The sequence below is a fragment of the Chionomys nivalis genome, chromosome 2 (assembly GCF_950005125.1).
Source record: "Chionomys nivalis chromosome 2, mChiNiv1.1, whole genome shotgun sequence".
In the NCBI taxonomy this organism is placed as follows: Eukaryota; Metazoa; Chordata; class Mammalia; order Rodentia; family Cricetidae; genus Chionomys; species Chionomys nivalis.
The window spans coordinates 69,643,329-69,670,110 of NC_080087.1; the positions used below are offsets into that span (position 1 = coordinate 69,643,329).

Below are 26,782 nucleotides of genomic sequence, written 5' to 3' on the forward strand. Positions count from 1 at the left end.
CTTTTAAGAATGTACGCTCTAGAGATAGGCTGCCTGTATTAGTTTATGGTTCTAAGGAAGGATCTGATGTGGTCTCAGTCACAAAACTAGCTTATATGTCATTTGGTCTATTAGTCACCTCTATTCCTGGTTGTGGGTGCTTAAGGAATCTCCTACATATATTGAAAGAGTAGGGGTCATCTAGATGAACAGGTATCTCTGGTCCTGGTTGTGGGTACTTGATATGGCCTAGACATTCAGATAGCATAGAATTTACATAGATTATTAGTTACCTCTGGTCCTGCTTGTGAGAGAGTTATATGATCTGAATCCTCAGACATCAAATCTCATCAGTCTGTTAGTCACCACTAATTCCAAGACTTCGGAGAGGAAATGCAAGTTATACATCTGCTTCTTTGAAAAAAACAACCATGGATATTAACTTCTCTGATTTCCCTAGTGGATGGTAAGCACAAGAACCTTTGTGTTCCCAATATGCAATCATAAAGAAAAACTAAATAAAACATTTACAAAAAATGGGTGGAACTGGAATTCATTATGTTTATAGTAATAGGACAGATTTAGAAAGGCAAATACTGGAAAGCGGCGGAACTCCGGCCCGGGCGGATGGAAGTGGTGGATGGGGGATAGTCCAGACATGAAATAGTGAAGCCCACACTGAGAGCAGTTCGCCCCACTACAATTAAATCAAGTAGGTTATTTGGGGCCTGGCCTGTAGAGAGGGAGGCCTTTTATTGGCGAGGTCCACGGGCGAACGGGGAGCCGGGTCCTGTCCCTGAAGACCCTCCTGAGTGGGGAGAGTGTTCTGGGCCCACGCTGGGACACAGGAAACGGAGCCTGAGCATTCTCAGACCCCCTTCACCCCCCTGGAAAGCCTGCGAAGGCTGATACCCTCTGCGGGGGCTGCTCCTCCTCTGCTGCAACCTCTCTATTTCTGGCACATCCCAGCTTGTGCCCAGGGCCCTCTTCCACTCCCCTCCCTTCTGCGGGGCTGCAGGATCACCCAGTATAGCCTGTTTGGGCACTGAGTCAGGAGCTCGGGGCAGAGGACAGCGGGAGTTTCTCTGTTTTGGTGGCTGGCCTACAGAGGGGTAGGCCTTTTGTGGACGAGGTCCTGGGCAAACGGGGAGCCTGGTCCTGGTCCTGAAGATCCTTCTGAGTGGTGAGAGCGATCTTGGCCCACGGCGGGAGCCAGGAAACGGAGCAAGGGCACTTTGTAAGCGGGGCCCTTGGCCAGCAGGGAAACCTGTTCTTGACTTAAAAGACCCATTAGATAGCATTGATAGGAGGAGATGGGCAGGCGCCAAGGCAAGAATTCACCCAACAATATGAAAAACAACATGAAAACACCAGAACCCAATGATCTTACAACACAAGGACTTGAACACCCTAACACAGAAGAAGTGGAAAAAATTGACTTTATGAAAGCAATAGAGTCCCTTAAACAACATGTAAAAAACGTCCTTATAGAAATGGATGAGAAGTATAACAAAAAGTTTGAAGAAATGAGTAAATACGTAAATGATACCCTGGGACACCAAGAAAAAAACGATCAAACAGGTAATAGAAACAGTTCAAGAATTGGAAAATGAAATGGAGGCAAGGAAGAAAACACAAACTGAGGACCAGCTGGATATGGAAAATCTAGGTCAACAAGCAGAGGCTACAGAAACCAGCATAATCAACAGACTACAAGAGATAGAAGAAAGAATCTCAGATTCTGAAGACAACATAGAGAAAATAAACGCACTGATCAAAGAAAACAGCAAAACCAACAAAGTTTCGTCACAAAACATTCAGGAAATATGGGACACAATAAAAAGACCAAATCTAAGGATACAAGAAGGAGAAGAGTCACAACTCAAAGGTCCAGAAAATATTTTTAACAAAATTATAGAAGAAAACTTTCCCAACATGAAGAAAGATATTACTTTGAATATTCAAGAAGCATACAGAACACCAAACAGACTGGATCAAAGAAAAATATCCTCTCGCCATATTATAATCAAAACACAAAATATACAGATTAAAGAAAGAATATTAAGAGCTGCAAAGGAAAAAGGGCAAGTTACTTATAAAGGTAAACCGATCAGACTTACACCTGACTTCTCTATGGAAACCATGAAAGCCAGAATAGAGGTACTGCAGAAACTAAGAGAAAGGGGAACACTCATCCATTGCTGGTGGGAATGCAAACTTGTGCAACCACTTTGGAAAACAGTGTGGCAGTTTCTCAGGAATTTCGGGATCCACCTACCCCTGGACCCAACAATACCACTCTTGGGAATATACCCAAGAAATGCCCTATCATACAACAAAAGTATATGTTCAACTATGTTCATAGCAGCATTGTTTGTAATAGCCAGAACCTGGAAACAACCTAGATGCCCTTCCATGGAAGAATGGATGAAGAAAGTATGGAATATATACATATTAGAGTACTACTCAGCAGTAAAAAACAATGACTTCCTGAATTTTGCAGGCAAATGGACGGAAATAGAAAACACTATCCTGAGTGAGGTTAGCCAGACCCAAAGAGAGGAACATGGGATGTACTCACTCATATTTGGTTTCCTGCTATGAATAGGGGACGTTGAGCCTATTATGCGTGATCCTAGAGAAGCTAATTAAGAAGGTGAACCCAAAGAAAAACATTTAGGCGATGAAAGGAGACAGAGACAAAGACCCACATTGGAGCACCGGACTGAAATCTCAAGGTCCAAATCAAGAGCAGGAGACAGAGCACGAGCAAGGAACTCAGGACCGTGAGGGGTGCACCCACACACTGAGACAATGGGGATGTTCTATCAGGAACTCACCAAGGCCAGCTGGCCTGGGTCTGAAAAAGAATGGGATAAAACCGGACTTGCTGAACATTACGGACAATGAGGACTACTGAGAACTCAAGAACAATGGCAATGGGTTTTTGATCCTACTGCACATACTGGCTTTGTGGGAGCCTAGGCAGTTTGGATGCTCACCTTACCAGACCTGGATGGAGGTGGGTGGTCCTTGGACTTCCCACAGGGCAGGGAACCCGGATTACTCTTAGGGATGATGAGGGAGAGAGACTTGATGGGGGAGGGGGAGGGAAATGGGAGGTGGTGGCGGGGAGAAGGCAGAAATCTTTAATAAATAAATAAATAATAAAAAAATAATAAATAAAAAAATAATAAAAAAATGCAACCCATTCTTAAAAAGAAAGCAAATACTGAATGATTTAATATATGAAGGCTAGATTACAATTATGGTTCTATATTTTTACTTTTTGTTAAATTTCTAGGCAGTGAACAAAATATTGGGTTCTTTATGGCATATTTACACTTATGCCTCATTCTACATGTGTTTGTGTGTATGAATGGGAGAGAGAGAAAACTAATGTTGTTTTTTTTTTGATGATTGCTGAAACCTGTAGAGACAGATGTGATATAGAGAAGAAGGTAGCCTAAAGAGGGTAGAGAATGAAGAATGGTGATTAGTAAATCCATGTAACAGGAAGGAAGAAGAAAGAACCAAGTAGAAGATGAAAGGAAAACTGCAGGAGCTGGGGAGATGGCTCAGAGGTTAAGAGCATTGCCTGCTCTTCCAAAGGTCCTGAGTTCAATTCCCAGCAACCACATGGTGGCTCACAACCATCTGTAAAGAGGTCTGGCGCCCTCTTCTGTCCTTCAGGCACACACACAGACAGAATATTGTATACATAATAAATAAATAGATAGATAGATAGATAGATAGATAGATAGATAGATAGATAGATAGATAGATAGATAGATAGATAGATAAATAAATATTGCCGGGCAGTGGTGGCGCACGCCTTTAATCCCAGCACTTGGGAGGCAGAGGCAGGCGGATCTCTGTGAGTTCGAGACCAACCTGGTCTACAGAGCTAGTTCCAGGACAGGCTCCAAAACCACAGAGAAACCCTGTCTCGAAAAACCAAAAAAATAAAAAAATAAAAATAAAATAATGTCTTCTAAGTACAAATTGAGTCATTTCTCAGACACCTCAGAACAAGAGATCTAAAATGATACATAGAGACAAACAGTCATCTTGAGACATCTACATTAACTCCTTTCAAACCTCAGGGACCATCACAAAGAGGGTCAATGAAAGAATATAAGAACTAGAGGAAGCAAAGGAATGCTGTTTGAGGCTGGTCTCTGAAAATGACAAGGCTATTACACAAATCAACTCACAGCATCTGTGATATCTAGTGGAACAATAAACCTGAATATGCAACTGTATCCATGGTGTGCTGATGACTAAAGGAATATCAATGTACATTCTCAAGATTGGTTTGTAAAACTAGACAAAGTGGTGACATTGTTTCTAAAATTTTTAGGCAATTTAAATGGTAGGGTTTTCTTGTTATTGTGTGATTTTTAATTCAAATGCCAACTTGACATTATCTATACTCACTTCAAGATAGAGTCTGAGAGTTTGTCTAAATCATAGAGAGTTGACCAATGGGCATGTCTGGAGGGAAATTTACCTGTTTAGTTTATGTGGTGTGAAAAGACCTGGCCACTATTGAGTTACCATTCTCTAATCAAGATGTCCTTAAATGTTTCAAAGTGAAGAAAACAAGTTGAGAATAATCGTATCATACACTCCTTGAGCTCTGGCTTTGAACTATGGATACAATGTGACCAATTGTCTTTCTCTAGTGACTGTTTCTGTGTTTCATCTACAATGATGGAACTATAATTGAAATTAATCTTGTATAGTTTTAATGGCAGCCAAAGATAGTCTAATTTCCTCAGCATTCTGCTGAAGTAACTGGATCTCAAGGTATGGGGCTTGTTTGCTTCTATTTAATACATAAAATATTGTCTGGGTTTCATGGTACCTGTTGGGAAGTGTCTAGCAGTCAATGACTTCACAAAATGTTTTGTGAAGAATGAACCCTTTGACCCACTGTACCTGGAAAGACAACTGGATATGCAGTCTCTCTGGTCAAGACTAGACTTGAAGGTCAAGGGAGAAGGGGTGGTAATCTAAGAGAGGGTATCATGAGAGCAGCCAATTATGATTGACTTATAATTGATTTTCACACATGGGCATCATGTGTCCTCATGTGACCAGCCTTCCCATCACAGAGGGTGCTACTCTGTATAAGTCATAAGGGTAATAGGCACCTGAAGCCATTAGGAAATCTGTCCTCAGCAAACAACCATCACACAAGCAGAGTTAGTCAGTCAACAAAACAAACCAGTAACAACAATGTGGTGATATCTTGTCGGTACTCTAAAAATTAAAGCTTGTCTGAAGATCAGAGGGTGGAGCTAGTTATTAGTTGGCCATAGAGGCCTAGATATCTGTACAACAGACAGGAAGTGATGTGAGTAGTCAGAGATAGGAAGAGAGAGGACTATAAGGTAGGAGGAGACATGAAGTCAGCCATTTTGGCTGAAGAGTTAAGGTCAGAGTTGGCTATTGCTTGCTCCTTTCCTCCTTTCTCTCTCTGATCACTCAGCATTTATCCCCCATCAAAAGAAAACAAGTAAGCCTATTTAAAGATGACGCACAGAAATAAACAGAGAATTCTCAAAAGGGAAATTGCAAATAGCTGAAAATCACTTGAAGAACTGTTCCAAATGCTTAAACATTAGGGATATTAAAAACAAAATTACTTAAACATTCCATAATATGACTGTCAGAATGGATAAGATAAATAAAACAGGTGACAGCTCATGCTGGTGAGGAAGTGAATCAAAGACACACTCATTTATTACAAATGGAAGTGCAAAATTGTACAGCCACTGTTGAAATCAGAGTGTTGGTTCTTAAGGAAAATGTGAATCAATATATATCAAGACACAGCTCTATTACACTTAGACATATACCAAAGAATTTCACCCTACCAAAGAGATTCTGACTCAGATACATTCATTATTGCTCAATACACACCAGCTAGTGTTTGGAAACAACATAGATGCTCCTCAACAGAAGAATGAATGAAGAAAATAAGGTATGCTTACACAATGAATTATTACCCAGAAGTTAAAAACAGGTAACAACATAAAATTTACTAGTAAATGGATAGAACTATAAAAAAAAATCATACTGAGTGAAATAAGCCAAACTCAGAAAGACAATATGTTATGCATTTGCTTATATGTTGATGTTAACTGTTTAATTAATGATAACCAAGCTACATCCTTGAATCCAGAGGTTAATTCAGATAAATGGACCAGAGTTACATATGCATCATCTGGAAAAGGGAGATAAAATAGATGGTTATGGAAAAATGGGGGTAGGAGAATAGGAAATCAAGTGTGGAGGAGGAGGTACGGGAGAATAAGAAAGAAAATTTGAGAAGAGACAGCTAAAATTTGGGCCATTTGAGAGGTAATAAAGCCTAATAGAGTAGAAGCTTTGTAAAATATGTACATATACGAAGGAGAGCTAAATGAAGTTGTCTAAAATGGAGGAGACAGAGTTCTAACAAGATAATTCTTATCAACTTAAAGATGCTCCAGCACCAGGAAGAGGTTACAACAAATTGAGATGTTGGCCAAAGGGATCCCATAGGAATCCAAACAACACCAGATGTTACCAAGACTATAAGTTGCTCTTCACAAATCGAAAACAAGGCCCTAATGCTAAAGACACAACTCAGTAAACATGGGGAAGTCGATTTGATACTTACATAAAGCTTCACTCCTATGTTCTAGCATCTTAGGTACACAAATATACTCTACACACTATCAAGCATAAATACCAACCCAGCCACAAATCTTTGATTGACACTGATGTCATGTATAAAAGATATGCTAGGGCTTTGATGACATATGAGAGTAATAAACCAATGTGTGGCTTGACTTAAGCTTGTTACACAAGGCAAAAACCCATACCCAACATTGCTCAGGTGACCATGAACCAGAGACCAGATATCCCAGGGACCTAGGTTATAAGAAATACTACTGATCTTTAAAAGTAAAAGTAGCAATAAAATGACTCCTAATGACATTCTCCTATACTCAGATGAGCACCTGCACTCCAAGTCCTAAACAGATGACTCACTCCATCAAAGCACTTCCCTAAGGGCTCGCTGAACACAGAGAAAGAGAAACAGAAAGAATGTAAGAGCCAGAGAGGATGGCAGGCACAAAGTTAGCAGACACTTTGAATCAGTGATTTTCAACCTTTCTAAAGTTGCAACATGTTCTTCATGGTGTGATGACCACAAATCATAAAATTATTTATGTTGCTACTTCATAACTAAAATTTGATACTGTTATGAATTTCAGTGTAAATATCTGATATTCAGATTTCTGACATGCAACTCAACTGAAAGAGTCATTTGATCACAAAGGGGTCCTCACCCACACATCGAGAACCACGTTTCTTCTGCAACATGATCAAAGCTCATATGAACTCAGAGACCAGAGAGCAGCATACACAAGATGTGCAGGTGTCCTATGCATATGTGTTATGGCTTCAAACTTAGGGTTCTCAGTGTGATTCCTAAATGTGTATATATGTGGGTCTCTGATTCTTGTACCTTCTCTTTGGCTATTTTCCTCTTGTTTTTATGTCTTATCCAAATCTGATGTGATAGTTTTATTTTCCCTTACCATATTTTGTTTTCTCATATTTTATTATTATCTCTTAAAATCCTGTTTGTTTACTAAGAAAAGACAGAAAGAGAATGGATTCAGATTGGACAGGAGGTATGGAGGAACTTGGGGGAGTACAGCAAAGAAAAAAAATCAGTATATTTTATATGTGGGAAAATATATCTTCAATAAAAAGAAAACTAAAAGAACAAATGTTATTGTCACAAGGTTGTTCACTCACCTCCCCTTAGCATCTTGAAGCAACAATAGAGATACTGAGTACTATTGTTTGTATTCTAGGTAAGATACTTACTATTAATGGAGGTATTGTGATGAAAAAGTAGAGTAAAGGTGTGGTGATTTCTTTAATGCACGTGGAGGTAAGTGGACCACATTGTGGCATCAGTACTTGCAACATTAAATGGTTTCCTGGGATGGATCCAAAGTCATCAAACTTACATGACAGGTCTTTCAATCACTGATCCATCCCTCCAAGACACATGTAATTACTTTTAAAGCTAGTCATGTGGGCACATTGGACCACTTATCTTTAAGAAGCATTACTAGGAAGTTATTGTTGATGGTTCAACATTTCTGAAGATGAAGGATTGAGGCCTTGTTTAATCTCTTCATGACAAACATGGTACCCTAAGGGTAACCCTAAGGGTCCAATATGGGAACATATACCTTAATGGTTCATAATAGTGGGGTAATTGGACTTAAGGTCTTCTAAAATATGAGGAAATATTGCCTGGTTCTGGAAATCTAACCAACTATCCAGGGCTAGTGCCTTTATTAATCTTGAAATCTACAGCAACTTTACTAAATAAGCATAATTTCTAATTGCAATCTAAATACTTATCCTTGAACTTGCAGATAAATATAGTTTTACACCTCATCAAACATCTTATAGCCCCAGACAAAAACCATTAAAATACAGAAATCAACAAAAATACAGATAACAGGTAATTGTTTGGTGTTCAGTCTTAGCTGATCTGTCAATAATAGTACTTCTCCATATAAAGCTCAGGAAACATCATGCAAGACAAGGAAGAAAGACTATAAGGAACAAAGGGTTTATTATGAGATTGCAACTCTTTGAAATGGAGTCAGTCTTAAAATATTTACATGTAAATAATATACAGACTAAACAGGTTGTATTTATATATTCATTAATATAAATATATCTGTATATGTGTCCTTGTGTGTGTGTGTGTGTTTGTAGATATGGAAAGTTAGTTAAAGATAAAATGAATTTGAGAGAACAGAAGAGGCATATAGGAAACATTAAGAAGGGTAAGAGAAGGAGGAATGGTATAACTATAATTAATATAAAAATATATTAATAAAATTTTAACTTTAGAAATACAGAGTAATGCATAAAAAATGTCTAACAATATGATGAATTATAGCAGATGATATGCACTCTAAATGCCTACTGCACTCCATTTCTTTGCAATGTCTTGCAGCTTCTTGGCCTCAGATTTTTCTAGATATATGTAATAAGAGTATTGAAGTTTCTTATCTAGGTTCATTGTCATTTATTTAATACATCCTACAGAAATAAAGAAAAAGGGCTATAGCTTCAGGAATAAGCCTTGTTAAAAAAAATCAGAAAAAAATTAAAACAACTTGTCAAATTGAACATATTCAACATTAAATATACTCAGAAATTTTAAACATTCAGCAATGAAATGAAATAGCACAATATAATAAATGTATATCTAGAGTTTGGAGTAAAGAATTGTAAGGGTGTAGGGCTCAGAGGTAAAGAGTCTGTTTTGCTCTTTTTTTTTTTTTTTTTTTTTTTTACCTTTGTTAAATGGAATAAGTATATTGGAAAATAGAGAAACATTATTATTCATTGCATTTTACGAGATATATAAAAATATTATACTCGAGTCTTTAATCCAGGCATGTTATTATATTATGTATATTATATACAAATCTTTCATATGTGTATGTATCAACCGTCAAAAAAAACATTCCAATCCTCTTTTCTATTATTCTTTTTTTTTCTTGCTGATTGTTTTTATTAATTAATTAATTTAATTATTAAAGATTTCTGCCTCTTCCCCGCCACCACCTCCCATTCCCTCCCCCTCCCCCAATCAAGTCTTCCTTCCTCCTCAGCCCAAAGAGCAAGCAGGAAATTGAAAACACTATCCTGAGTGAGGTAAGCCAGACCCAAAAAGAGGAACATGGGATGTACTCACTCATATTTGGTTTCTAGCCATAAATAAAGGACATTGAGACTATAATGCGTGACTCTAGAGAAGCTAAATAAGAAGGTGAACCCAAAGAAAAACATATAAGCATCCCCCTGAATATTAACCTTCATCAGGCGATGAAAGAAGACAGAGACAGAGACCAACATCGGAGCACTGGACTGAAGTCTCACGATCCAAAGGAGGAGCAGAAGGAGAGTGAGCACGAGCAAGGAACTCAGGACGGCGAGGGGTGCACCCACACACTGAGGCAATGGGGATGATCTATCGGGAACTCACCAAGGCCAGCTGGCCGGGGACTGAAAAAGCATGGGACAAAACCGGTCTCGCTGAACATAATGGACAATGAGGACTACTGAGAACTGAAGAACAATGGCAATGGGTTCTTGATCCTATTGCATGTAATGGCTTTGTGGGAGCCCAGGTAGTTTGGATGCTCACCTTAATAGACCTGGATGGAGGTGGGTGGTCCTTAGACCTCCCACAGGGCAGAGAAACCTGCTTGCTCTGTTTTGCTCTTGCAAAGGACACAAATTAGTTCCCTATGCCAACACGAGGAGGCTCACAATTGCCTGTGACACCAGCTCCAGGGTATATCATCAGTGCCCTCTTCTGGCCTAACAAAGTACCACAATCCACATGCACATATTAACATATAAAATAAAATAAAACAAGTTTTAAAGAATATGAATGCTACATTTTAAAATAAATTTCATTTAAAGCAAAAATATACTTGCTTTATTTCTTTGATTTTGAAAAGAAGTGGAATTTTATTATTCTAAAAACTAGACAATCAAGCAAATTATTGAATGATTATAACCCAACACAGCATTATTACCAGCAGAACCATCTTGATAGAGACATTAGGACTGCTGACATTTTTCACAGGACACCAGAGGAAGCATTGGGTCTCAGATTTAAAAAGTAACAACATGCAAACTTTTAGTATAATAATCAAATTGATTATTTGAATAAAAGGTGTTGGGCCCAGGATGCAGCTCTGTTGTAGTCATGGTACATGTTGTGACTGAGGATCTGTAATCTGAACAATTTCCAAGAAGCTGTGATCCATCATAACTATGGTAAAAGGGGGAGTGTTTGTGAACCCACCTATGGGGAAACACATCTTTAATCCAAGCACTTGTGCGACACTCTCAGGTAATCTTTGAATTCAAAATCAACCTACTCACAAAATGCATTCCTGGCTGGCCAAGGCTACAGAGAAACCATGTCTGGAAAAAATTAATAAACACAGGGTGAGAGCGGATGTGCTCTGTTAGTCAGCTTTCCGTGTTGTGGTTAGATAGATTTTTCAAGCCACTCACAACATCCTGTAAACTTTATTCTGGCTCTGCCCCTGGTCAACTGAATCAGCACCATGCTGTCCGTGCTCCTAAACCTTGTGTCTATTGGTGAGTCCTGCTGGGAATGAAGGGTGTGGAAAAACAGGGTGGAAATCTCCTCCTGGGAGGCTGGGCCCATCCACGACAGAAACTCTGGCTTTCCTGGTAGATAATGGCGCATAAGTTCATTTTTCAAAGTGACCTCTGGGCTAGACAATGGTAGTACACACCTTTAATCCCAGCACTGGGGAGGCAGAGGCAGGCAGATCTCTGTGAGTTTGAGGCCAGGCTAGTGTACAAGAGCTAGCTCCAAGATAGCTAGAGAATGTTACACAGAGAAACCCTGTCTCAAAAGCAACAACAACGACAAAAATGTGAACTCTGGTTCTGCTGTACAAAGGCCCAACAGAGATGGGGAGTTAAGATCACCAGGTTATTGGAAGGAGATAGATCATCCATCATGAGTTTTTCTTTCTAGGCTTCTTCCTACTCCTGACTCCGTTGGCAAAACTAGGTGAGTCCATCCTTAAAACCATCGAATAGATAAGTTTCATTCTAGCAATAGAGCCTTCATTATGAGGTTTTGGAGAGTGGTTTCCATTAGGGACTCTGGTAAGTTTTCTGAACTTTGAAATTTGGATGCTAGAAACCTGCCTCCCAGTTCTCTCTGAGATACTCTCAGACACTGCTCTTGATTGAGTTAGACATCAACTTTAATCAGATAAACTTTTTTTTTCTTTGGTTTTTCAACACAGGTTTTTTTCTGTGTGGCCCTGACTCTTCTAGAGCACACTTTGTAGAGCAAGGCTGCCCCTTAACTCAGATATTTGCCTGTTTTTGCCATCCAAATACTAAGATTGGAAGAGCGTGCCAAATACTTGAAGAATAAACAATTTTAATTAAAAATAAGCTTCTCCTTTGCTATTTCTCATCTGATCACTCCCACATACTTTGAGATTTTGTTATAATTTATGACTTTCAAATACATTTTTCACTTGACAAATGACTGAAGTTATTATTTTTGTCCTCAAACATGATGCTACAGAAAGAATTTGTGTGCCACCTGCAAAATATTGCAGCCTCTTATTTTTGCTTGCTTTTAGTGAGCTACTTATACATTCTCTACATGAAGATGTTCTCATGCTTCTTATTAGCAGACTTCCCTTTCAGCTTGAAGGACTCCACAGTATCTCAAGGGCTTATGGTTGTTGACTCTGTTTGCTACTATTTTTTTTAAAAAATGCATAATCTGTATTTCTAAATAACAGTGTTGCTGACATTTAGAGCAGACTTTTTCTTTGTTACACTCATTTCATTGATTACACCATGCTGGTCTCTTGTGACTTGTAGGTCTTTGCTCAGAACTCAGCCATTGCATATATTTGAATTCCCTCATGTGTTCTTTGCTTCTCTTATCATTCTGATTTCAGGATCTCTTACAATAGCAATACATTCTGAGATCATGATTATTTGAGATAAATTTCTTTTGTGCTCCATGACCTTCTTGGACTTGATCATGGTCATTTTACTCCAGGTTTAAGAGTTTTCTATACTCTCTTCTCTACAGTTATTCTGCTTATTTTTATTAGCTGTTATTCTTGTCTTTTTCTTATTGTTTTGCTAATTCTTTGATAATTTTATGCAATTTATTTTAATTACATTAACTCTCCTGCCTAAACTCATCCTAATTCCACACCTCTATACACACAAGGAAATCACTGTGTTACTTTATCCTTTTGTAATTTTTGTGACTAATTATTTGGTATTGGGATGGTATAAAAAAAATCCTGTCATTCTTCTTCATCGTATATTCATTCTACCCATCAGATTATATAATGCCTGATCTAAGAACACTCATTCTCCTATTTTATCACATGTAATTTTAAAACATTCAATTAACTTTTTAAAAATTTGCATTTGGCATGCACCCACAGACATATACACTCCTGTTTTATGTGTGCTTATACATTTGAATCTGTGTGTGTGTGTGTGTGTGTGTGTATTGGGTGTTGGGTGTACTTTTGCTATAGCACAAGTGTGTACGTCAGAGGACAACCTTCTGAAATCAGTTTTTGCTTTTCATCATGTGGGCCCAGCAATGGAACTTAGCAATTCAGACATAGCAGCAGCAGACTTTACCTCCTTAGACAACAAGCAGGTCCACAAACGTGTCAAATTCAGTAGTTGCATGCTTTACTTAAGATGAATGTTGCCAGATTTTTTTCTGTTGTTTAATGATTTATTTCCAAACTTTATAAAATATTATAGAGTTTGATTTTATATAGTTAGACACTCTTATTCTTTGATAAAAGACTACTCCTTTTAAATTTAATTTCTTGAGACTTTCATATATGAGTACTATATTTGCATCATTTCTATGTCTGTATCTATATCTATCTATATCTGTATCTATATCTGAGGAACTTGATATTCTATGCCATGGATACTTCCCCAATCAAGTTTCTTGATGCTCTGTGCTCAATATTTAAGAAAAGCAAACAACATGAATGTCTTTCAGCTGATGAAGAGATAAGAAAAATGTCTCATATGTACACTCTATAATACTTTTCAGTGGTAAGTAAGAATGAAATCATGATATGTTCAAAAAAATACATGGACTTAGAAAATATTATACCAAGTGATGTTACACAGACCATAAAAAATGCAACATTTCCAGCCTGGTCTACAAGAGCTAGTTCCAGGACAGGCTCCAAAACCACAGAGAAACCCTGTCTCAAAAAACCAAAAAAAAAAAAAATGCAACATTTCTCTAATGTCTTGTTCTAGTTACCAATCTTTATTCATGGTGTCTTATAATTCTGTCACTGTTTTAAAAATGCTGCAGTGAATTAACTGTTATGGGCTTCATAGATCTTCCTTTCCTCTGTATTTACTACCAGAGCCTCAGCATTGTTCTCGGGCATGTTTGACTTCTCTGATTTTCATGTGCAAGTTTATCCACAGACACCTTCATATTGAAGAGAACCATCACCTCTGTCACATGCAGATGTTCTGTAGATGTTAATAGACCTTTACTATTAATTCTAACCTGAGAATGGATTTGGGTAAATTGGTTGCAACCCTGGACAGGATGACATTGGTGTCAGTTTTCTATGTTTCATTACCTTGCCTCCTCTGTTTTGAGATCAGATGCTCTTGGGAGCTGGGCTTCCTGGTACAGTAAATTAATGGCCATATTTCACGATGAGGGACAATTTTTCACTGGGGTACTTAAAAGCATCTATTTGAGCAGTGTTACAAGATGCCCACACTATTAGGAGTATACATTGTCTTCATTGCAGTGTTTTGCAACTGTCTCTATTCTCAAATACATCTACCAAGTGGATAGGGAAGAATGACCAAGATTCATTTGCTGACAATCAGGAGTCCAAATACTTTTTATCACCAAGTATCCAAAGAAACAGAACAATGCTATTCTCTCAATATTTCACATGCAAAAGGAAAGAGCCTTAAAATGGTTGAGAAACTATATGTCTGCCTCTAACTTGTCACTCAGTGTAGGAACATGATCTGGTGTGACCTCTGTGGATGAAGCTCTGTACAAGAGTACATAAGGGGCAGAGTAGTACAAAGGACTCATGCCTACTGTTTTGTTGTCAATTTTCTCAGTTCTGTGGTCCTAAGGGCTGACTCCCCTCACTCCTGAGGTCTGGAACATTCACAATGTATTTATAACCCAGTATTGTTAGATTTTTAGAGTCACTGAAGGTGAGTCAACAGCATTCCTTTTTCTTTAACTTAGTGGCCATAATTCCTATCTGTGATCTCATAAATGAGTTTTCCCTCTAGTCATCTGATATAATTTCTTTTTAGATTTCACTTTTTTCATGATCAAATCTACTTCATTATTTAATACTTACTCGAAATTTTCAATTAACAAATATTAGCATAGAAAGACACTCCATATGTTTATAGTAATTTGGGGACATACATTCCATGAAAATGAACCTATTTTGTTTGAGACTTCCCTTGGGAAGACACAACACATGCAGTTATGGTCACCCCATAAAAGAAGCCCAGGACAGACCAAACAATGATTGCATCAATGTCCAAACCTTTGAACTGTGTGTCTGCTGAGATTACTAGTAGCAGTATGGATAAGGGTTTATTTGCAGAAAAAAGGAAGACTCAAAAGCATTACTGAAAGCTCACCTCAATATGGGTGATTATCATGAAAGCCAAAACCATGGAGCTCCCTGCACAACTTGCTGGCAACCCCTTTTAGAATTCAGCAGGAAAACTAACTTACAGTTTCTATAGAGTGGGAAGGGCCACTGGTGAACCTTGCAAGTTTCAGTTCTTCAATACATTGATGTTTGTTTACCTCTTGAGTCCCTTGACCCTTTGAAGCTCTAATATTGAAACCAATGTTTCAGTTCAGAGAAAAGTATCAAACAATGAACCCCGAAGAAGTAAAATTTGGAGGTTCACCTCTCAGGAATGAAGGTAGATCACTAAATATTTTACTCTGGGTATTTTTCTACAGGAATTAGTAACAAATCTTCACTGTCTGCCTGGCCAAGCCATGTTGTTTCTCAGGGACAGTATGTGACCCTTACTTGTGACACTCACAGTGAGTCTAATAGATTCAAGCTGTACAAAGAACATGGAACTCCTATTCCTCAGTTCCATAACAGAATATTCCAGAAGACACTTCTCTTGGGACCTGTGACTCCAGCATATGCAGGAACCTACAGATGCTATAGTTATAATCAATACCATGATGAACTCTCATCATACAGTGAGCCTCTGAAGATCATAATTTCAGGTCAGAGATCATATTTGTTTTCCACATCATTTGTTGTGTATTTCCATTCCACCAACTATTCCCACCTTAGAATTTGTAAAACAGGCTTTAGTCAGAGTCTCAGAATTATAAAGGAATATTCAACACAAGGAATTGGAGACTATGATGAGCATAACAATATACCCAAGGCCATGTATATTCTTTTCCCTGAAGCTTAATGAGTCTTGAATAAAACAAGAAAAACTTGGGCCTGAAGATGGAACTCATTATCAACAAGATGGCATCAGGATGGGAAAATATCCTCAATTATCCTGACTCTGCAGAACCACAAGTGTTGAAAAAACAGAATAAGTAAAATCAGTTGCTCCACTTGTGTGCAGTACAAAGCATTATAAGGGGGACACCCTACTTCTAACTCTGATAGTTGAGGAAGTTTCCAAGTCCCAAGAAATTCATCGGGCCTCTAAAACAATGCAAGGCAAAAAGAAATGGATTCCTTTCTAGTGATTTGAACAGTAACATATCCCTGCAGAAAACTGATTTATGTTACCTGAGTTTGTTTCTGATTTCTGGCCACAAGAGCACTTGTGCTCTCTTTAAGAATCACATTGGTAATAATTGTATTGTAGTGACTGGTAAGAATACAGAGACCCATATTAAGGACAACTTAAAGGCTGGGGAAAGGATGTGCAGAAAATAGTAAAGGAAGGTAATGCATCAACATGTTAGAAGGAAACAATGCAAATGATTCTAGATCAGGAAGGCCTTGGAGAAGTTTGAACCATAGAGGTCAGAAGTATTTGGCTGATACCTACCTTCACTACTGATTCTCTTATCTTGTCAAGAATCACACTTGGTCAAGGTATCTCAAAATGACTCATGGAGGAGCATGTTAAAATCCTTGCCATGTTTTCTGCATTTCCTGAACTTAAGAAGGGACAGCAGTGGCTATGGTAGACAGGTTCAAATGATGCATTCACAATAAATCAATTGGAAAATATCGTGCTGCTACCAGGACCAAATAAGTGGGAAATAGTCAAAGAAAGATAGGAGAATCTGTGTACAAAGCAGACATATAAACAGAAAAGGAAAGGATACTGAAACACTAACAGGAAGAACATATTAAGGGGGAAAATAGCATAGGAATTCTGGGATACATAGATTGATAGCAGGTTCATACTCACAATCTTTTTATTCCTAGGAATCTACAGGAAGCCTTTTCTTTTGGCCCTACCAACTTCCCTGGTAAAATTAGGAAAGAAGGTGACACTGAAGTGCCATTCAGAGATTACGTTTGACACTTTCACTTTGACTTCACATAGAATGGGAGTAATCAAGGACTCTTATCAGCTCTCTGCAGAATCTCATCTTGGGATGTCCTATGCCAAATTCCCAATAGGTCCTGTGACACCTGACCATGCTGGGACTTACACATGCTATGGTTCTTACCACCAAACACCATATGAGTGGTCTGAATCCAGTGATTCTGTTGACATAAAGATTACAGGTAAGAGGGTGCTACCTGGTCCTAATCCTCTCTGTGATGCAGAACAGTTATTCTATTGACTAGAAGTCCTGGGAGGTTGTGGGAAATAGGAGTATTGGAAACTTAGAGAAAGGCAGCCTGTGGAAGTATATTACTGACATAGACAATGAAAACAGAAATACAAGAAAAGGTCATTAGTTATAATGTAAAGCACAGATACAGGAATGTCAAAAAATCCATAACTAGAGGTAAAGAGAAAAGAGTAATTTGATGAGCTTGATATAACAATATCATCCTTCTACTAATATTCAATGTCCTCAACAATTCAGAATTGTGTTTACTTTCTACGTCTACAAGACATCTTCTGGAGACATAGACATATTCTGTGTCTTAGCCAAGTTTATGTGTTGAGTGTGGTTGGTTCTTCATGAGATCTGAGGTCTTGGTACAGATGACACCCATAAAATTTTTATCTAGTTTGACAGTACTTCCATTCTTGTGGTTGACTGGTTATTCATCCAAGGATAGCATAATCCTGGGTAATTGAGGAGACCACCAGTTGCTGTCTGTTCTCTACATTTCCAAACTGTTGTCAGCCCATGTTCCAAACAAAGTTATCTAGGATGGGTAAAAGAAATCCTATAGTGGTTCTGCCTGGAATACACAGACACAAATAATACAGAGAAATGGAAATAAATACAAATAATACATCAGGCAGGGAGACTGAGAGAAAGACTCAGAGATAGAAAGGGTTGAGGAAATAGTAAGCATTGCATGTGTGCAAAGAGAAAACCTGCAAAAAGTCTTAAGGTTGAATGAAATATTTGAAAGATAAAGTAATAATGGCAAATATTGGATAGTTCAAAGCAGAGATAGGGAGGCAGATGATAGGTTACACTTGAACAGTAAATATATTACAAAGGAGGGAAGATCATCATGGCCCCTGTATAAGGGAAGCAAACACATTTATGGAATATTCTGTCCTTTGAAAAGAGAGATTCATTAACACAGATACAGAAAAAGAGACAAGATAGAAAATGAATTACACAGAATGTAATTAAATGTAATTAAAAATTACATTTTTAATATACATAGAATAAGGAAGTTATAGGTCATAAAATTGGTAACAAACCATGAGAAAGGGAAGGAGATTAACAAAGAGGGATGGGAAAATAGGAGGAATGCATATGCCATGGAAGGGTCAATGCCAGGAAGAACCAGCAAAAGTGGCATACAGGAATAGGGTGGGAAGAAAATGAACAGAATGGACTGTATGATGATGTCTTAATGAAGTCCATTGCTTTATGTCCCAATTAAAACAAAATAATAAGTACCTCTAATTATACCCTTTGATTGAAAAAACATTTGAAAAACCTGAAGGTATAAGGAAGAACACGTGGGAAAGAGAAGTGAATCAGAAGAAGTTGAAGAACAATATAAAATAATAGTGTTAATATGATAAATAATACACTGTCATAAGTATATAGATATGTATAGAAACAATAAAAGACAAAGAGGGCATGAAATAAGAAACTCTATTTTAAGAAAGCAAAACAGTTTGGAAAAATGAACAAAATACATTGTATGTAAAAGTATTTCATAATCAAGTCAATTAATAAATACTATTAAAATATATTAATAAAAAACTTCTAAAAGACACAAGTCATGATCCAATGAATGCAACTAGACAAAGAAACTCTCAAAAAGCAAAATGGTAGAAAGAATGCTTGTGTAACACAGTGAAGTCAGAGACACAGATAAGATTGAAGAAGGCAAAGGAAGAGGAATAGAGAGGCAGGGAGAAATGTAGAGAAAGAGAGAGAGAGATCACAGAAATGGAAGCAGGAAAATGGAACACTAAGGAGCACACTGATAAGGAACTGCCACTCTAACTGTCTCTGCCCCTTTCCTTCCAGGTTTATACAAGAAACCTACTCTGTCAGCCATGATGGGCCCTGTGGTGATGCCAAGAGAGAACATGACCTTGTCCTGCACTTCTGATCATCATTTTGACATGTTCCATCTGTCCAGAAAAGGGGTACCTCAGGTACTTGGACTGCCTGCAGTTCAGAGTCACAATGGAACATTCCAGGCCAACTTCCTTCTTGATCCTGTGATACAGGAAGAGAACTATAGATGCTATGGCTCTTTCAGGAACTCCTGCAATGTGTGGTCATCCCCAAGTGACCCATTTTACCTTCCTGTCATAGGTAAGAAAACCTCATCAGTATCTCATGTTTTGAGACTAATAAAATCCTAAAGCCATGTGTGAAAAACATTCTACTGATGATGGAGAGAAAATCTCATAGAAAGTTTGAAAGAAGCATTGCCATGAGTCCTGTTATGTGTGTGTGTGTATGTGTGTGTGTATACATATATATGTATATATACATATATATGTGCATATATGTCTGTGTGTGTGGTGTGTGTACTAAAACAATGATGTACTCAGCAAGCTATATAAATAAGACATCACACAATATAAGAATATATATACACATTAACACATAGAACAGAAATAATCAAAGAAAAAGTGGCCGTCAACTTAAGAGTGGTGGGGAGTATGGGACATCTTGGAGAAAGAATATCTGGAAGGGTTTGGAGAGATGAAAAGATGTAGGAAGGGATCTAATTTATATTTCAATTAAAACTTTTCAAAAAGCAGTGAAATTTGAGAAAGGGTATCAGATTACAAAATGATAGATAGGGAGCTTCTCAATAAATGCTTACCTTGCTTGGTCAAACACCCTGGGACCTCTCTGTACAAGAGAAATATAGAAGGAAGGCAGGACAGACTCTTACTGGATGAGGTTGGGATCAGTTGAGCAGAGCAGATATGGAGCAGTCCTCCTCATATCTCAGTCACAAAGATCTCTCCACAGTATTCCTATTCTCTCATAAAAACTTGAAATCCAAGGACAGAGTGGCATTCTTTAAGTGAATCACATAAAGACATCCTGTAACACACTGATATTCAGAACTGAGGAGTGAAGTGGTTGCTGGTCACCAACCTAAAAGGACTTTCCATAAGAGGAAGACAGACACCATCATTGACCACCTCTCTCTCCCTCTCCTGTTCCAAGTCTCTTGTAATTTAACCCAAAATTGTCCTTAATGCACATAACCACACTACACGAGTGAGTAAGTTATTCCTCTTCTTCATTTGAACCATAGTCAAAAAAAATCTCTTGGTGTCATGTGCTGTGTCAGCGGCCTCACAGCTCTGTAATCTTCACCTCAATATCTTTCTCTGATTCTCAAACTCTGCAAAAATCATTAGTTAATTAGGGGCAGAATGAGTTCTTTAGCGACTCATCACCTCTAATTCTGCTTCTGAGACCCCTGTAAGTGATCAGAAAGGATAATTTCACTTCCTTCCAAACAACAGTGAAGTGCTAATACTAACTCTGTTTATCCTAGAAATGGGTGATCAGTCATAAAAGAGTAAAAAAGCAAACAGAAGGGAACATATTACACAAACACAATCTGTGATGGAATAGCCTTGACTTCACATTTTTCCTTTTGGAGAATTATTTTTGGTTCAGGGATGTTGTAGATTTATAAGTTCCAACGCAGATTGGCTGAGCACTGGTGTGAATCTCAGGTTAAGACTTTGAACACATGATCTATACATTTTGTTCTGTCCTTTTCCTGTTAGTGGTATAAAGTTGATGAGAAGGAACACTCATGCACAAGTCACATGAAGTAGAAGTTACATATAAGTAAGCTGCAAGAGATAAATTTGAAGTTTCATGATATTCCAGTCTGACAAATTAAAGGAATGATGCTGATTGGCAATGGAATTGCATCAGCACCGTCCTCCTGCACAATTCTTCATGCAAGGTGAAGGACTGTCTGCTCAGGATTTTATACTCTGAAGCCATAGGAACATATAGCTAAAGAATAATCATAAAACATTTTGTAGTGCAGATAGTAACAGAGCCCTGGGTGTTTTGAAAGGTTCCTCCTTACTGCCATTGATATCATATATCATATATAATATACATATTATATTTACTATGAGAATTTTATATGCTAAAACACAGAACACATAGTAATATGATATATGCCATTAATTTCTTATTTTTCATAATTTTATACGTATTATTTCTTCGGTAATTTTAAACAATGTGTTTTGATCATATTCACCCACTTTCTCACCTCCTCCTGGACCTACCTACCAAACTCTGATATATTTTTTATCCATGAAGTTCAATTTTTGACGCCCATATATTCGTGGATATGTGACCTACCAGTGGCTCATGGCCACCTTACTTGTAGCAACGCTCTTGAAACTAATTTTCCCAGTAGTTATTGTTTGCCTATATCTCCTTGACTAAAAGTGGGACTTGATGTCCACATCCCCACTGCATGATGGGATTTGGTCTGGCTTGAGCATCTACTGATCTTGTGCGTTCTGTCACAACTGCTTTTGAGTACAAACATGCAACTTTCCTATGAGGCATGATTAATAACAACTCAGAGACAGAAATTGGGGTTCAACCTGAGGGTCTAAAAAGCAAAGCAGCCAGCTACTGACTCTTACCTCAACCTAGTCCAAAATGGTGATCCTGCCTCCATGAATCTCAGAATGAGACTATGTCTGAGAGCTGTCTTCTCCCGTTTTATAATCCTCTCCAGGGCTGGGAATAAAGGCTTGCACCACTAGGATTAAAGGTATGCACCACCATGTTTCTATGACAAACTAATATAATTACTGGAATTAAAGGTGTGTGTTAACACTGCCTGGTCTGTAAGGCTGACCAGGGGGCTGTTTTACTTTCTGATCTTCAGGCAAACTTTACTTATTAATTACAAATGAAATGTTATTGTAGGAAGACCACTTGTTTGTTTCCCAGCCATCCGAAACAATCATACAGAAACTGTATTAATTAAATCACTACTTGGCCCATTAGCTCTAGATTCTTTTTTTTTTCAAGTTATGCAAGCTATGTGTTTGTTTGTTTTTTTTATTTTTATTCTTTTTTAATTAAAATTTACACCTGTCCCCGTTTCCCATTTCCCTCCCCCTCCTCCCAAATATTGCCCCTCCCCCCACTCCCCTTTCCCTATCCCCATTCTTCTTCTCCTCCCCCTACTCCATTCCCCCTCCCTCTCGATACTGAAGAGCAGTACAAATTCCCTGCCCTGCCGGAAGACCAAGGTCCTCCCACTTCTATCTAGGTCCAGGAAGGTGATCGTCCAAACAGGCTAAGCTCCCACAAAGCCAGTTCATGTATTAGGATCGAAACCTAGTGCCATTGTCCTTGGCTTCTCATCAGCCTTCATTGTCCGCCATGTTCAGAGAGTCCAGTTTCAACCCATGTTTATTCAGTCCCAGTCCAGCTGGCCTTGGTGGGCTCCCAATAAATCAGTTCCACTGTCACACTGGGTGGGTGCACGCCTCGTGGTCCTGACTTCCTTGCTCATGTTCTCCCTCCTTCTGCTCCTCATTTGAACCTTAAGAGCTCAGACCGTTGCTCCAAATTGAGTCTCTGTCTCTATCTTGATCCATCGCCAGATGAAGGTTCTAAGGTGATATGTAAGATATTCATCAGTATAGGATAGGATCATTTCAGGTTCCCAGTAGCTCTAGATTCTTATTGACTAACTCTTATATATTAATTGAACCCAGTTCTAGTAATCTGTGTATTGCCACGAGGCTGTTGCTTACTGGGTAAAGTTTCCGGCACCTGTGTTTGGCACATCCACCTTATTTCTCCCAGCCTTCATTTAGTCCTCCACCCAACTCTGGTCTACCCTATTACAGGCCCAAAACAGCTTCTTATTAACTAATGGTATTCATAGCATACAGTGAGGAATCCCTCTTCAAAATACCACTACAGTCCGCATGTGTTCACAACACAGTCTTCTTGGTAATTATAATCAAGTTCATTTAGCTAATTTTGGCCCAGCTGTTTTCCACAATGAACACTGAAGATTTGTAGAAGTGGAAGTGATGTAAATGTCCCATTTAGAGCCAAGCATTCCACAGTGTTTTATTTTCTGCACTTTAGCAAGTTGTGGGTATCTGTACTGATCACCTATTGCAAACAGAAACTTCCGTGCTGAGGGCTGAGTGATGCATTAATATAGTAGTCTAAAGAGAAGCCATTAGGAATCAGTTTAATACTATGTGCATTTAGCTGAATAAGAGCAGTTCTTCTTCAAGAATCTTGTCCTAAAAATTAATAGTTTATTACTTATCCTTCTATCATTAAATATTAGGCAATATAATTCACTAGTCCTAAGACTGACAACTTATTGGATTTATATCTTTCAGCAGATAATCACGGACTCCTGCATATTCTGATTAGAGTGTCATTTTTGATGGTGGCTATCTTCCTCATGTTCATTATTCATTCTTGGTACTCTGCCAAAAGGAGTAAATATCGGGACGAAGTCAGTGAGTGTCATCTGAGTAGCATGAGAAACTGAGCCTGGAAGAATGCAGGTGTGTGGTCTTCATTTACTTAGCCCAGGACAGGGTCACAGAGGTAGGGATTTACCAATAGAAAAGATAAGCCCTTGTTCTTTCCATCAGGAGACATTTTATGAACGAGAGAGGAGCACTGAAGAGGGAACTGGTAGTGTAGCAATATGATGAGATGGAGCTTAGAACACAGAGATGCAGAACAGCTGACTCTGCTCTGGGGAAGAAGAGCCAACTTGGGTTTTACCATATCTCTCATTAATACATTGGTATTTGAAATGAATTTGCAGTAATGCTTTCTTAGATGTTACTAATTACTTCTGCCCCTAAAAATGCAGCCATCTATGACCAAGAAGGACATGCAACAGGTAGGCCCTCATGTACCCACCCTCTTCCGTATATGATGAGGCCTGCATTCCCTCATGCTCTGTAATAACATGTGCATACAACATCACTTAACATTTACCTCTTTCTAGGAACATGAAAGAAAAGAAATGCTGGAGGTGACATACACAGAATTTGTTCATGGGACATTCAAACAACAAGTGATCATGCCCAATTGCAAGAAGCCTCAGGAATTATCTACAGATACCAGTGTTTACATGGGAGTTGTGAAATGATAAGTTGAGAACAAAGACGTCTATAGGACGTGAGTTCTAAAGGAAGTTATGAAGAATTCTTCTGTGGAGAACACAGCCCTTTTGGCAGCAAAAACTAACATTTGCTGGAATCAAAGGGCAGAGGTCTCTAACTTCAGGACCATCCATCATTATTCCAGCATAGAATTGAATGTGGATTTTCTTTATTTAAAAGTATTGTGGTTATCACTTTTCCTTTGGACATAAGTCAATATACCTTCTGTATAATCTTTTTCATTTATGCCAACCTGTAATGCCTAACTAGCTGTATTTCCTGGACCTACTTGAATTTCATATCAGCAAGAGGCTCATTCTTTTTATTAGTATATATTATTAATATGTAATAATGTTATACAACACACTGATTCTCATGACATTTTCTTATATGTATCTATATTTTGATCATAATCACACCCATTTTCCTATTTTGACTTTTGACTACTGCTGATATCCTTCCAGAAGCCCACACTTAACACTGGGTTTTAGCATATACTGTTCTGTGTATCCAAAATGCTCTTTGTCAAAATATTCTTTTATCAGAAGCATCCATGTCTTTCCTTAATCTTTCAATATAGACTTCTCTATTGAAAAATATTTTCTAAAATGTGACTCAGGTAAGACACCATCTGCTTCTCCCATATTTCTATTACTGTGCTTCTGAAAAGTTAACTCATGTCAATCAAAGCCTTTTGGAAGAGGAATTAAGACTCAGGTAGTAAACAAAACCTCACAAGTATCAGGAAGATCCTGAAGCATACAAGGCTCACACACAGGTTTACCAGTGTCTTCCCCAAAAATGTATGTGTAATTATGATAGCAAAGCAGAGAAGACCCTCCAATTGACTACCCATTTTGGCACAAGGTTATGAAGGTCAGCCACCTTTAATTATCTCCTCATTCATTAGGATGGTTAGTGTTATATTGATGGCTACATTTATTTTTAAAAATTTTAAATTTCTGTGCTTAAGAGAACTATAAATCAAAATTGTACTTGAAATGTTAAAGCTTGCTAGTGGTTCATTTTTGTAATTGACTGGTCATGTAGAATTTTAGGAAAGCTGTTCTTTCTGTTTCTAGAAATAAAAGCTTTCTTTGTACCAGATGGCCTTCTGTTTTCGTGTAGACAGAATGTAAAAGTTTGCCTTTAAAATCACCTGACTGGGGTGTCTGGGGACTGCATTTTAGAATCCCTTGTCTCGGATGTATACTGTTTGTCAGGATATGAATGAAAGTCTCTGCTTTATTAAAATGTGTTAGTGGCCAGACTGTTGAATCTCTGAAGAAACACTCACATCCATATCATCATGATCCTGTAAACAATCCTAGTAAATGCATTAGTTCACCAAAATAGTCCTGGGTGGATCATTTATTGGATGTGTCATGGGTACCCTATCTGGGATCAACAGATGTTTGCTCACATCTCACCAGAGTCATACAGAGTATGTACACAGGAACAATCTTAAATATGATTTTTATAGCTATTATAAAACCCCATGACCTAAAGCTAATTGGGGTAAAATATCTGTTTGGATTACATGTCTTACACAACCCCAGATTACAATCCATTCTGTGAAGCCAAAGTAGGAAGCAACTAAAGCAGATACAATGAAGGTTCATTGCATACTGGATCATTCCTCATGCCTTGTTCAGCCTACTTTCTTGTACAATTTTGGGTGGCCTGACAAACAGTGACACCATCACAGTAGTCTAAACATTCTTACATCAACCATGAATCAAGGAAATTCCCAGCAAACTTGACCATAGACTTATCATGTGGATGTGTTTTCTTGATTCAGAGTCCTATTTCCCAAGTGACTATAGCTTGTGTCAAGTTGACAAAGAAACATCTAGGACATTGTCCCATATATTCCCTTTTGGATTTTAATACCAGTACTGTGAGGTACATTTTTGTGTTTCTGTCTGTCTGTCTCTTGATTTGAAGCTGGAACTTTCTAAGTACCCTACAACTTTGGGTTTTCCTGCTTCAACTTCCCGAGAGTTAAGGTTACAGAGACTGTGAGAATCCCAAAGAAAGAATGTTATTTGAAATCTCTTTAATAGAAATTGTCTTCAAAGAATGCAGCAGAGAGGTGCTTTACTGTCATGTGACTTGAAGATTTTATGCAATATAAAAAAATCTAATTCAAGAAAATAGATGTAAATGGAAATAATGTTTAGCAAAGTAAGCCAGATTCTAAATGGTAAATACTGCACAATTTTAGATGTAAAAACTAATTTAAAATTACATTTTAACTTTTTCATTTTTATTAAATTTTTAGGTTAACATATAAAGTATTGGTTTTCATTATTACAAATGTGTATTG

At 38.0% G+C, this 26,782-nt stretch overlaps 1 protein-coding gene across 1 annotated transcript in view; it reads left to right on the forward strand.

The window, feature by feature from the left end:
- The window catches only part of LOC130868123 (killer cell immunoglobulin-like receptor 3DL1), a 46,754-nt gene extending 22,314 nt beyond the window's left edge, over positions 1-24,440 (forward strand). Inside the window, 5 exon segments of the mRNA XM_057760372.1 lie at positions 15,641-15,922; positions 17,103-17,408; positions 19,304-19,590; positions 23,640-23,789; positions 24,297-24,440. Of these exon segments, the coding sequence (XP_057616355.1) occupies positions 15,641-15,922; positions 17,103-17,408; positions 19,304-19,590; positions 23,640-23,789; positions 24,297-24,440 (1,169 nt within the window).
- Positions 24,441-26,782: the final 2,342 nt, after the last annotated feature.